The 14,797-nt window shown below is 43.7% G+C and overlaps 1 protein-coding gene across 1 annotated transcript in view; it reads right to left on the bottom strand.

Moving 5' to 3' along the window:
- Positions 1-13,835, bottom strand: part of IQSEC1 (IQ motif and Sec7 domain 1) — a 66,108-nt gene extending 52,273 nt beyond the window's left edge. Inside the window, exon 1 of the mRNA XM_029965203.1 lies at positions 13,740-13,835. Coding sequence (XP_029821063.1) covers positions 13,740-13,810 — 71 coding nt within the window. The 5' untranslated portion in view covers positions 13,811-13,835. The remainder of the gene's footprint in view (positions 1-13,739) is intronic.
- Between the last annotated feature and the right edge of the window lie 962 nt (positions 13,836-14,797).

Below are 14,797 nucleotides of genomic sequence, written 5' to 3'. Positions count from 1 at the left end.
AAGAGGAGAATGGAACAGCTAAAGAATGAAAATGAAATATTTAAAAATAATTAGTACTACTAATATGACTTTTCATGAATAAAAATTTAAACCAGAGCCACTGAAAAACTTTGGACATCTCAATTACTTTTTTTTTGAAAGAGTGGTCAGCACTGGCTGAATCAGGATTTAACAGTAATTGACACTGGAAGTTTCTTCTTGCATAATGCTCAACTTAAAATATTGCTAAAAAATCCCAAACCACCACTGTATCAAGGAACAACAGGGAAGAACAAAGGCTTAGAGAAAGACAGAAACAGGCCACATTTTAATACATTACAATGGATAGGTAAAACTCTGGGTGAAAATCAGATTACTTTCAATGGTTATAAGCCAGTATTCACCAGCTGGATTCAGGCATTTTCTGCCGTTTTTCCTGTGTATGGCTCTGCACTTCCTGCAGGAGCTGAGCCCCATGCTCTGCAAACACTTTTAAATTAAACTACACCACTGAAGTGGCCTGTGCACGGCAGCAGGGCCTGCTGGCTTCTCCAGCCGGGCGGTGGGGAAGGACCACCCCGTGGTACAGCCCCCATGTCACCCACCCCACAGCACAGCTCCCTGTCACCCACCCCACAGCACAGCTCCCTGTCACCCACCCCTCCCGCTGTGCCCTCCCTGCACAGCCCCAGAGCTCCTGCCGGCTCCGATGCAGGGCTGACTCCAGGGCACACCCAGGGGCTGCCAGGAGCTGCTCCTCTGCCTCCTTTGCCCAGCTGCCAAGGCTGAGGGATGGTGCCTGGCTGGAGCTCTGCACTCAAGCAGCACCAACAAAGGAGGCTGACGAAATGGGAAGGAGATGTCGCTGCTTGGAAAAAGGTTGTGGTTTTCACAGTTATTTCCCACTGCTCAGGGGATGAGTTCATGTCAAGAATTACCTAACAAGAAAAAGCTCTGTCTCCTCTCTCCCTCTGTAGCTGTGTGGTTAGCCATGACCAAAGCACATTATTTCTTCTCCAGGCATTTTAGCAGCAGAAACCTGGCAGGTCTTTTCTTCCCTTACTCTCATTTTATACCTTCAATTCAGAGAATCATAGAACATCTTGAGTTGGAAGGGACCCATCAAGACCATCAAGTCCAACTCCTGGCTCTGCACAGGCATCCCAACAATCCCACCCTGTCCCTGAGAGTGTTGTCCAAACCCTCCTGGAGCTCTGGTCACAAAGGCTGGCATGAGCAACCAGTACACTAAATCCACTGTCATATTTTAAACCAACATATTATTCAGGATGTTTGAATATCTACTGTTATTCCTTTCATTTTTATATTCACACCTTCCTTTTCCTTCAAATCTTGTCAGACTCTTATCAAAACTAAAAATAAGCACAACAGAGACAAAATTTAGAAAAACTAGAAAACCTCAACATTTGAGCTTAAAATGGAAACTGGAAAGAGTCCTTAAGATCTAAATTCCAGTAAGGAGCAAACTCTAAGCTTTTCCATGAGTACAGACTTATCTGTTCCACTGACTAATGGCAAAATGACCAGAGGAGCTACAGTTTTGTATCCAGAGGCACAAGAATTTATCTGTCAGAGAAACTGTACTACGAAAGACAGACATTCAACCAGAAAGTTCCTTTTTTTCTGAGGGCCAGTACCTTATCTTTAAAAGGACATGCATGTAAAAAGGAAGTATACAACAATAATATCAGATGCAAGGAGTGATTCAGTATTGCCACTCACCCCAGAAGCCCCACAGTTTACAAGCAGTCAAGTGTCCCTGTGCATTTTTAGGACTAAAATACAAAGATAGTGGGAACATATGCTCACAGAAATCATCCAAATGTTCAAACCAGTATGTTGCAGATTTAGTTTGCAACAAAGAAATTCAACATGCTTCTAAATAATGCAAATGCCAAACCAAAACTGCATGCAACATTTTAAAATAGAACCAAAGAGACCCTCCCAGCAAAACAGAGTAAACACTTGAGAAACTGTTTTACCAATGAGCTGTCTCTGAAATCACTGTTATTTTCATCATTCATTTAGAATGGACTTTCAACAGTGTAATATAAAGACATGTAATTGAAAACAGGCCCAAACAACTGGATGGTACACACATGAGAACCAATCAGCATTATATTAATCCTGTAAAAAATCTGCTTTGGACATAAAGAGAAGTATGACAATATAATAAGTTTGTGCTGTTACATCGTAAAGATTTTCCGTAGCATTTTAGATCCTTACAAGTTCAAAGGTATACAGAATAACTGTCTCTTCTTCTACACTGTGTAAAGAAAGCCCAAGTATTATGAACACAGGAACTAAACCACAGTCAACTTAAAATTCTAGTCAGCACAAGACGATAAAACACTCGGCTTGGCCGTGACAATGCACATGCTCTGTTCTTTAGGAGGCAGTTCCTAAAGCAGGACTGTGGCAGAGCAGCACTTGCCAGGGACAGCAGTCAAAACTGCAGGTAGTCTGCACAGCCTGAATTCAAATGGAACTTAATGAAGGATTGATATGTTTATTTTATTTGTTGCAACAGTGAAACATTTGCATGAGTAGTTCTTAAAAAAATTGCTCAGTCAAATCCACACCTTCTCTAACTTGCCTGCTTTTCCCTGAATCCATATAATTGATTCTCCTCTTCAGGAAAAACGCATGTAAACCTGGTTCCTTTTAAGTCATATCTACTGATAGGACAATTCAGGAAGCTGATTTTCTTCCTTTGTCCCCGAAACTTTTCTGTCCATAAACATGAACACGATATCCACAGCTGAAGTATCTGGATACCTGATGATTTATGAGATGGATTTAAATGCAAACCAAAGAGTGAAGCTTTTTGTATCAAAATCTCTTTTCATAAACATGATTCCCAGTAAAACTTCAGCCTCACTCAAAAATAAATATTCTGTGTAAACAGGGAGGAAGAATTGCTGTGCATCTGTTCTACACCAACTATCTCCTTTTAAAATCTGCAGCTTCAAACCAGCCAAAGTCTGATCTTAGCTCCTAATTATAGATTCCCACTTGAAATAGATCCAAATTCTCTACCTAGCTCAAGGAATGCAGACCAGAAGTCGCCCATGGAACTAAGTCAGTAACAGAGAGAAGCCCAGGGCAGCTGCTGGAGCAGCTGGGGTGGTCAGACACTTCCACCAGGAAGGCTGGAACACACCACTGGAATGGCAATAATGCCTGGGTCCAGGGCAGCATTCCACAGAGGAACAAACCTCTCCAAAAGCTCGTTTCTTGCACGTAACTTTGCCTTTACAAGTGCAAGGCAGCCCTGCTTTGCCCGTGACATTGGAAGCGACAGTTCCAGGCAGAGCACTGCTAGCCAGGACTGTGCTCCCCACACACAGCACTCCTTTGGCACCAGGGGCCACCCCCCTGCTTCAAAAGCTGGCTTGCACTTCAGTACCTGTGGGGCTTTCTGCTCTCAACTACAAGGTGTGTTTAATTAAAGCTCTCATGTATGCATTGGATTATCTCAAATTACTCTCCACAAAATGTTCTTAGTGTGACTTCTAAAAATGCAAAACCAGCCAGATGTACCTCATTCATTTTTCTCCATGCCCCCCCCCAATATTCCCCAGTGGAGTGAGAACATTTGAGCAGAAGTATATTATTAGTACGGTTTGCAACAGATTAGAATCCAGTTCTTATTGCCATGCCTGTTCTGTGCTGTCTAGTAAACAAAAGTCAATTATATTAAGAACTCCTACAAATCCCCAAATTCAATAAATGCAATAACATTAACAAACCAATCTACCTTCAAATATACACTGTCAAGAGTTCAAAGCCATTATGATGGACAACAGCACTCACAAAGGCTTTGATCCAGGAAAGAAATATTGACCGATGTGTTTGACTTAGAATGCACTCTCAGTTCAGCTGTTTCTGTTAAAAACAAATGAAACCTTTGAATGCACATCAAAGTAATGTCCCAGGTAATTCATCTTACTGAAGTTAAATATCACTGCGAGAAAAATCCAGACAAAATTTGCATGTGTCTCAGAAGCAAACACTAACAAAGCAGTCACTTCATTCAGGAATATTCTGTATGGTGAGACTGCCAATAACAACCAGGCTGAGTCAAAACAGTCTGACAGCCGTGGACAGGGAGCAGAGTTCCTCACACAGTACCCCGAGTGCCCTGCAAACCTGCATTTGTTCTCTGGGCCAAGTCCTGGATTTGAAACTACAGAAAAACCCCAACATACACTCCTTTGGACACTACCAAGTTTAATTCTCACTAAACAACCCCATAAAAGGCATTAACAAAAATGCTTTTTAAAACAGGCCATTTTGACCCCCAGTCTTAGATGCCATTAATGGTAGCAGAGAGCAGGGAAAAAAAGATGAGAGGTTATTTTCTCCACCCCAAAGCAGAATGTAGGAATGAATGCACTGTCACTACTGAAATGGAGATACACCAGCAAGATGAAAATAGAGTGGAACAAAATCATACCCAAATTCTCTATTTTAGGGAACAACATTTACAATAGAGTTCAGAGCTAAGGCTATCCATTTGGAAAGCACTCACTTGAGATTATCTTCAGCTTCCAAGGTTAAACACCTCCCAGATCACCTTTGTCCAAGAGTGGCAGCATATCTGCTATCAGACACAATACGTACTGCAAAGGGTCAAACCAACCAACCCTCACCAGTAGCCACTTACTGCCTTATGAGCCTGATCTGCTAAAGGCAAAACTGCATTTTATTTTCATTATTTAGCAGCTGGAAAGTAACAAAGGAGACTCACAGCACCCACAGAACTTGAGTACAGTTTACAAATGTCAGCTTCTATCCCAGGTCATCCAATTTGTGTTAATTATCACCCAGCATCAATCATATTCCATCCTTCAAACTCTTTAAAAAATGGATATTATTAAAATATTACTATGGTAGCAATTAGAGGCCTGTGGCTCAAATTAGCCCAGGTTTTAGAATTTTTAGAGAGGTTTTTTTATGGTCAGTTCTTCCTCTTGATGTGTCAGCATAGAACATCAGAAAATGTCATGTATGATTCAAAAAGATGCTTTAGCTTCTTACAGGGACTAAAGTTAACCATTTTTAGGTGTAACTGTGGTATCTGGTATGGATCATGTAACAAAATTAGTGAAGGTCTGCCCACCACTGCAGACTTTGTCCTGTCCCCCCTCTGCAAACTCTTACACAATGGGATAAGCTTCACAAATCTGGGCAGTTTCTCAATGCAGCTGTGGTAGAATTTGACCTCAACTATCTATCATTTATTCAGATACACCATTCAGCTGGAATCCTCTTATTTAGCATATATGCACTGCCTGTGAACCACACTGAAGAGAGCAGGATATTAATACACATTCTCCTGTTTATCCCATGATGTGACCTTTATACAACGCTGATCTTAAAAAGGAAGATCTGGTTTCTGCAGCTGAGAAAAGCCTGGTTTGCCTGCACAGCTGAGGCACCATTTGATAGAACACAGGAATCCTTGGTGTCCCATACCAGCCATCCTATTTCACATCTCCTGGGGCTTCAGCTGTTGTGTCAAGCCCTCCAGAGGAAGGGGTGACACAGAAGGCACTGCTGAGAAATCAGCTTGCTGCCAACCACGTTCTGGAAGAGACCAAATCCTAGTTTCCTCTCCCTGTTCAGGTCTTGGTGGATAATATCCTTCTTTCCCCTCTTAAACCCCATATATCATATGAACATGAATCAGTTTAAAGACGCTCAATGAAGTCCTGCTCACTTTCAGGATTGAAATTTCCTACATAGAAACTATGTTCTCATCTTAGATCAATTATAATTGATAAAACCTATCATTTGACTAATTTTAAGGTTTTGCCCCTTTACTATTTGAAAATATAAGAAGGAGAACAGAGAGCTAGGAACAAACTTTTGAGCAGGCCACCCTTAGAGTATGTCTGAGGGCCTGAGCAGAGTGAAATTAAGAATAATCATTAATCAAAGAGCATGCAGAGGGCCCATGCAGCAGAAATGGCAACAAAATCATCTTTCTGTACTGGACACTGTACCAGGGAAAGTCACAGATCACTACACAGTTGTACTCAGTTAGGCCATATTTTAAGTTAAGTAGCAAATGCTGTACAAGAATGCTGTACAAAAAGACCTACTTTAAATGACCAAGGGATCTCATTTCAACTGGTTAATAATATATTGTTATTATCTAATGAGCTGTGCTTTCAAACACTGTCACTGATGAACACGAGATATTTTGCTGTCTCTCTAAGATTTAAGAAACAGCTGGCTAAAATTCTCCCACCTTTAAAGTCAGAAAGAAAGGGATTATTCAACTTTTCGTGGTTGGTGGACTTCCCTCTGAAGTTACAGACAAACCTCATAAATTTACAGATCAATTTAACATACTTTAAAAGGCCAATCCAAAGGATGGACTGTTAAAAGTCTGATCAGAAAGCACCCTTAGTGATCTAACTGAACCTGGAAGTGCACAGAATATAAAAATAAACTGAGCAAACCCTGCATTTCGACTGCCAACTTCGTTGTGCCAAGGCTAAAAAAAACAAACCCCAAGGAAATGAAACCCTACCAGTTTTCTCTATGGGAAAACAATGGCATTTCGAAACGGGCATGGGAAACTCTCAGCAGGTAGGAAAGAAATGGATGAGAACACGGCACTTATTCCTGCTTCCAGTGAAGGGCAGGGGGTTGTTCCCATCCCGGGAGAACGGGAGCTGGCCTTGAGCACCGTGCACACACGGAGAGGTGGTGCAACTCACTGGAACAGAACCACTGCTCACCTCATAAAAGGGAGATTTTTATCCTCTGCAACACACCCAAGCGTACAGAACATGGTGTTTAAGGAAACAAAATGGAAAGAGACCTTCTGTTTGAAGTAGGAAGTTTAGTGGAGAAGACAATGTTGTAGATGTTGTGAGATTCAAGGCAATGTGCTCAAATACAGAAGATATCTGCAGACATAGAAAGATATTCTGTGTATTACTACATGGAAATCTTCACTCTTGCAGAAATGAGACCTCAAAAGATTGCTTATAACCTCTAAATCAACTAAAGAGCTGACAGATGCTTTTTCTCATTCACAAACTTCCTTCCTTTTACATTTCCTCTCCATTATGCTGAGTCCATGTATTTTACAGTTCTTTCTCTGCTAGAGAGGAATTAAGTGTAGGCTTTAAGTAGGATGTCTGACTCACTTCACTGATGACAATAAAAGAGTAACACAGGTAGCAACACCTGTCTTGGCAATGTTTTAGTGCACACACAGGGAAGGAGAGCAGTTGCTGGGCTGTGCTGGAGCTTGGAGAGCTCCCCTTGGATGCAGCACACACTGCCCAGCATGGCCCTGTATCCCTGCCCCAGCACCAGGGACACTCTGCATCCCAGCACCAGGGACACTGCAGCCCTGCCCCAGCACCAGGGACACTCCAGCCCTGCCCCAGCACCAGGGACACTCCATCCCTGCCCCAGAACCAGGGACACTCTGCATCCCAGCACCAGGGACACTGCAGCCCTGCCCCAGCACCAGGGACACTGCAGCCCTGCCCCAGCACCAGGGACACTGCAGCCCTGCCCCAGAACCAGGGACACTCCATCCCTGCCCCAGCACCAGGGACACTCCATCCCTGCCCCAGCACCAGGGACACTCCATCCCTGCCCCAGCACCAGGGACACTCCATCCCTGCCCCAGAACCAGGGACACTCTGCACTGGTTCCTGCTGGTGCAGCTTGTCTTAGCTGGGGCTGCACAGGAGGCTCAGCAACCACAAAAGAACAGGAGGTCTAAAATACAGAACTCAGATAATCCTTAGTATTTATGGGCTCTTTACCAAGACATAGTTCACAGATCTTTCTGCAGTGGAAAATGGTTTTTTAGGACAAGAGTAGAAGTGCAGTTCCCAAAAACAAGGTTCACCATTTTGTGAACTGAAAGTGAAATACAGGGCAAAGCCAGATTTTGAAAGTCTCAACCAAAGACAGTCAGAAATACTCTTGTGCAATATGCTACACTGTGCTAGGAAAACCTGAAATACTTTTCTTCTGGGTTAACCTAATCAAAACCATCTTAATCATATTTTAGTAACAAAAGGGGAATCCAAGTTTGCCACATGTCACCATTTGAGACAATTTCCATGAAGTCCAGGTAATCCTCTGTTCTCTCCCAATTCACAAGGCATTAATGACTGGTATTAATAGGAAACCATTAGCTGGAAAGGATCATTCTTCCAAATCTAGAAGCATTAAAATCAGCCCCTTCTTGAAACCAGTTTCTACTAAATGCTCCACACCACTGGTATTTTCTAAACAAGATTCACAGAGTAAAATGAAAAGAATATCTAAACAAAAATAATGAACTGTCTCTCTTTCAAGAACCTAAGAGCAGCTGATAATATTATCTAACATTCAACACCCTGTGAAATGTTAACTTTGAAGCACAAGCATCACCCCAGACACCTCTAGAATGGAAATCCCACAGCTGTTCCACAGCATATTACAATAATGCAGAATCAAGTAAGAAATAAAAATAAAGATCATTTTTATTCCCTATTGAGAATGCAGAGTGATTGAGAGAAAAACTATTATCAGGTTGCAGCACAATCAGAAAGTCAGGGTTTTATAGAGGCCTAAGAACCGACAGAGCCCAAGGAACTGCAGCTGGATTGGGAACACTGCTGTCCCTGTCATTTGAAGGATGACTTCCTCAGCACAACCCCCCAGGCAATGAGGGAAACCCTGGCTTTGGTATTATCTTTAAAGGCAGGAGGATTTCCAACTAAATCATCCATTCCTTCCCACAGATTTCCCCCTGGAGTTCTGCGAAGCGCTGCCGTGGCCTATCCCAACCTGAGCCACGAGAACTGAAAGGATCTCCCCTGGACTCATCACAGCTGTAGCTCCTCTCCAACACTGAGCCCAAGTGAAATCCAGTGCAGGGTACAGCTGGCTGAGCTCCAGTGCCCACAGCCCCTGCTGGATCTCACCCTCCGTGGGATCTGAGACAGATTGGTCCATTCTGCCTTAAAGGTGGAGAGTGAACATTAATTAAAGACAGAACTCTCCTGCAGTGCAGAGTCAGGACTGGCTGTAAATGTGCCCTGCAACAGAAAATCCACCAGGTTTGCATCCTTGTTTTCTTTACCCTGTGTAAAGATGGCTGCAAAGATCATGTATGGATCAACAAACAGAAGGAAGTCAGTTTTCTTTCTCTCTATTCTTACCAAAACATTTAAACTCAGGACACGTCCATCCTTGTTAATGTGACGAATTTTAGGGGCGACTTAACAATGCAAGTACCCCTCAAAACAAGCTTGGGATTCTTTTTCCATTGCCCTGCCCTGTACTGTAGCCACCAACGTAAAAAAAAAGCTAAATCATAACTGCTGCATTTTGTTTGTGCTTGCACAGCATAAGGCAATGGGGAATTGGGTCCTTTGTTTCTAAGCACAAGTTTAACTTGGATGACACTGAACTACTGAAAGAATCTGATGAACAGATATAATACATCAATTTCCTGTATTAAAGGCTATCAAAGTCATCATTCTAATTTTCTGCTTCTCTCACAGAGACAAAAGGGTTTGATTTTTTTTTTATCATACCAATGCTTGGCTTTTTTCCTTTATTTTTATTAAAGACATCTCTGCAATAATTTCATGAAAATGATTCTGGTCTTTTTTCTATTGTAAGGAAGCAAAAGGATTTATTTAGCTAAATTTGCAGTCCCCTTTAATGTAATACTAGGGCTTTGTGCTACAGTGGATTAAAGCAGCATCTGTTCTTCTCTGGAAACCTGGAGTGGAATCACAGCAGTGCAGTAAGTTGCCATCTCTGTCTGTACCCTAAGTAGAACTGTCCCTCCTCTAAATAAAATTCAAATGGATTCCTGAAGGACACAAGAAGGAATGTGTAAGTAAAATATTTTTGATTAATAAGTCTTGCTAAAAAAGCCCATGATCAGTAACTGTTTTTGCATAACAAAAATGTGTGACTTTAGCAAAATCTATATTTACATAATTTTTGACATAAAATTACAATATACAGGATGCTAAAAGTGAACTTCCAAACACAGAGCCTGATCCTGCTCTTGTAACTACACAGTCCTCCAAGGTAACAGAAATAAAGCAGCAAACTAGGAATATGACTTTGGTTCATACTCTGTTTAAGCACAAATGACACCGAAACAAATCATGGTTAACAAAAAGTGCACCAATACACTTCCTCCCCTAACTCATGATCCAGCTCTTCGTAATTCCAGCTGCTCTGTGGATCAGGCAATGCCTGAGTTAAGGGCACATCCTCATATATTTAATGTCACAAACAGAGCAATCAGGGCTCCATCTTGATTACAGTTTCTGAGGTCTCCTGCAGTTCTGTTATTAAATAAACATACAAAGAAATAATTGATTGACAGCTGGTGTGATTAAAATATGCCTGGCTCTGAAATTAATGATAAAATTACCATCAGGTCTGACAGAGAAAGAATGAAGGAAATGCTGAAAGAGCAAAAAAATTGCATCCTGAAAGTCCTTTATGAATTATCCGTGCAAATCCCTGCACTGAAAAGGTACAACCACCCAGCTAGTCTACATCCATGTCTCATACTGCTCAAAGGAACACAGTGGGGTTTCTTCTCCTCAGACTTTGGTCTATTTTTTTATTTTTTTTTTTTAAAATACAATATTCAAAAATACAGTCCCTTGAACCCTCCTTTGCACCTGTCAGAATCACAGAGAAACTGGGAGCCTCATGGATTTACAACCAAGATGGGGCATCAGTTGGGATGCTGAAATTCTGTGAAGGCCTAGTGGATAATTTCCGAGCCATCTTTATGGCATTAATATTTCCAGAATGCCCTGACAGCAGGCTAACCCCCATTTTACCCACTGAGAGTCACACAGCTGAGCCTACAAAGTTAAGGCAATGCACTGTCTTGAATTTCAATTGGAATATCACACAGTAGGGAAAAGAACACTTGGAAAGCAATACCTCACTCTTGTTTCCCAATGTTCTGCTAGAGACCCCTGAAATCTGAGTGTCAGTGGTGTTAAACACCAAGAAACACAACTGAACCATGGGAGCTGTTAAACACCCACAGGTAACAGGGTGACACCCTGCATCACCACCAGAGCAGTGACTGCTTTCAGGCCAGTTTTTATAACTCACAGCTGAGCCCTATCGGTGTTCAGGGCAAGTACAGTCTGAGGCATCACTCCAGTAATCACCTAAGTGCTCTCATCAGCTACACCATTAGGAGACCTTCCTCTTCAGAGAGTCTGATCCTCCAATTGCCATCTTTATACTTCACAGAAAACATGATCAGCATAAAGATGAACTGTTGTTCCTCAGCAGTTGTTCCACCTGAAGTCCTTGCCCCTACTCTCGAGACCCTCATGGGCACGAAACAATCCCAGCCTCCAAGTGCTGGCAGAGCATTTTCATGAAGACCCAACACTTGGAGGAATACTTTCCATATCCATACAAATAGAAACATGATTCTCTTGAAAGAATTTTCATTTTGCAAACATGAAGTGGTCACAGGGTGAGAAAAAAACCATGGAAGGCCACAAGGTTGTCTATCCTAGGAAATCACTTCCCAGTTCTCCAGAGGAGCACCCTGAGAACTGCTGGTGAAGACACCTTCTCCAGCAGAGAAGGTCTGCTTGCCCTGCAAGGATCAGCAACCTTCCAATACAAGTCTGTAAAAGGAACAACAAATCAGAGTTACTGTTCAACTTGGCATTTGCCCTTTCCAGTGAAAAACTGAATCCCTGGGTTTTCTTACCTGAAAGTTGCCAATTATTCAATGAATCTGAACTGCAAGTTGTTTATTAACTGCCCCAGTCTTCCTAAGGGGCAAAGAAATAACTGAATGCTGTTCATACACTGAGTATGATTGGCACTGCTTAGCTCCAGATCTTGTATTACAGGTAGGGTATTTGATGATAAGGAATCATTTCAGATTAGTACAAATAGGAAAAAAATTGGATGATGGCTGACTTCACACATAAAACCCCAACACTGAGCCTCTCTTTAACCAAAAGAAAAAAACACAGCTGACTCCCATAAACTACTCTCAATATCTGCAATTTAAGGAACTAGAACAGGACACCACAACAAAAGCAAATGTGGTACAAAACCAGAAGGAAAAGGGAAAATGGGTCATTTTACTCAGCACAGCTGAAGTTCTCCCAAAGCACTAGATAGATGTAATGAATTCTGTGTTTATATGAAGGGTATCTGCCACAAGAATAGACATGGTTAAATACAACATCCAAACAAAGTACTCAGCAATTCCTCTTTTAGCACATCAGGCAGAATAATCAAGTTTAACTGAAAGGAAGTGCACAGCAATGTGTGAATAGAGGAAAAAAGTCTGAAACAATGATGAATAGCAGAACGTAACAGTGTAACAGGCAAATCTGTCACTACAGTAACAGTTATGAATTATGTTTTGTAGCAAGCCATGCAAAGGTAACATCACTTATGCAAACACTGCCAACTCCACACAGGAAACCTGCACTAATCTTTTCCTTAAGGGTAAAAATGGGCTAAGGGATCATTAAATGTGTGACTAAACTGTACTATGAAACCCTTTTCTTTATCAAAAAACGTTTTTCCTTTCTTCTCTAGGAAAGAAACTGCTGCATTCATATGTAGTTACACTGAATCCAGTCACTTCCTCCTTTTATGTTTCTCCACACATGCCCACACCCAATTTAAGATGTTTTCTATCTTTAGTTTCAAGTTGAATATTCCTTTAAGAGTCAAACAGCTCAGTATTTCACTGAATTATTCGGTGGGATAAACTTTCACCATGCATCGGAGACAAATTTATTTTGCAAGTGCACTTGCCAGCATAACTATTTTAGTCTGTCATAAATCCACACACAGCACCACACCAGAAAAACTAGTTTGTGCATCGAGTTTTCAGGCGGCTCACGGAGCAGTTCTGTGTTTCTGCACTTTTGACACACGTTATTTTGGTAGTTAACAACATCATAACAACAGAGACTGTGTGTGTTAACACGACAAATCCCACTGCCTGTTTCTCTTGCGTCAGTTATTCAAGTATCAGTACTTTAAAGGTCTTTGAATTGAACGTTTTCTTTTCTTTTCTTTTCTGGCTGAGGGCACGAGTAGCAAATGATGGTTTCCCCAGGCGGTCCCGCCGAGCGTAACTCGCCCTCCCATGAGAGCAGGCCAAGGGCAGGTCTCTGCTGTCCCGGACAGCGGGAACAGCCTGTCCCGAGCTCTGCAGCACAATTCCCACCAGGTTGACACCAGTCATGTGATTCCCTGCCCTGTCCCAAACTCGCCCGAGCGCCGTGTTTACAGCCCGGTGCGTGAGGGCCCCGCACGCCGCTCGGCTCAGCCCTGCCCCGGCAGCTCCCGAGGGACTCGCGGCTCTGCCGGACACCCCTCGGGCACCGCGGGTAAACCACCGCGACTGAAAACGAACCCACACGGCGCTGCCGCCCGACCCCCGCCCGATCCAGGGCACAGGTGTGACCGCAGGGACGAGGGGTGACCCCAGGGACAAAAACGGGTGATCTCAGGGACAAGGGGGTGACCCCAGGGATAAAGGGGTGACCCCAGGGATAAAGGGGTGACCCCAGGGATAAAGGGGGTTCCCCCAGGGATAAAGTGGGTCCCCCAGGGACAAGGTGGGTCCCCCACTGCCAGCCCTCGGCGCTGCCCCCTCAGCCCGTCCCGCCCGGCCGGCGCGGAGCCCTTTGTGTGCCGGGGCCCCCCCGCCCGGCAGCGCTCACCCGCTGTCCAGCTCCAGCTCCAGCTCCAGCAGCGACTGGGTCCGCTCGGAGCTGCAGTGCAGGCACCACATGGCCGGTCCGATGCCGGAGAGCGGGCCCGGCACCGCCGCCCTCCCGCCCCGCCCGCTCCCGCCACGGGCACGGCGGGGACAGCGCACGCGTCGGGGGCGGGATTCCCGGGAAAAGCGCGGCTCCCAGGGCTTCCCCCCGGGGCAGCCGCGCCTGGGGGCCCCACAACCAAGCAGCAGCACCCGCTCTCAGGCTCCGTATGAATAATATCCTGTGATAACGCCAGAGAGCCGCGCTGGCTGATCTCTGTAGTTTGGGGGAGCTCCGAAGTTTAGTGAGAAACTAAAGATGTTGCTGAAATCCGGTACAAGAGCGAGCGTAGTGAAAGGCCCAGCTGTGCCCTCGTGGTGTGTGTAAAACGTACCTCTTATTTAGAGTACATACCATCATAAAAAGAATCTAAGCGACTTTGCTTAAACCCCGTTAAACTTCTGGCCCGAGCGTGCGTTTTGCACAGTTTCCTAAGGAGGTGTTAGGCATGGATTCCAATAAGCCCGGGTTTAATTACCTTTCAGTGAAACTCAAATACGTTAAGGAAGGACACACCCACACAGACTGTTTTTAATGTCACTGCAAGTCTCTAACCAGAGACTATTTACACTGCAATGCCTGCTTTCAACATCTAGTGGTTATCCAGACAGTCTCTTCCCTTCAGAAGGTCTGGGATAGACAACAACCCCAATTTTTCTGGTCCTGACTCAACGCACTCCCGCATGAAGCTTCATCTCCACTTGTAAACAGAGACAAATCCAAAGCAGACACAAGCAGTTCCCGAAAGTCAACTGCTCCTTTGGAAGCCAGTTTCCATTTAGGAACCAAGTGCAGACAGTTTTAGCGTGGGCTGTGAAGGAGGAGACATACTGGAAAGGGCGGCTGAGGAGCTCTGACCTCAAAAGCAGTCACAGAATTTTTTGAAGAATGTGCTTTTCTGAAGCCACTTCAAACACAGTCTTCCTTCGACAGATATGATCATGCTAGATCAGCAAATA

Source organism: Manacus vitellinus, unplaced genomic scaffold (genome assembly GCF_001715985.3).
Source record: "Manacus vitellinus isolate BGI_N305 unplaced genomic scaffold, ASM171598v3 scaffold_91_pilon, whole genome shotgun sequence".
NCBI lineage: Eukaryota > Metazoa > Chordata > Aves > Passeriformes > Pipridae > Manacus > Manacus vitellinus.
This window is presented reverse-complemented; position numbering and strand designations above follow the sequence as displayed.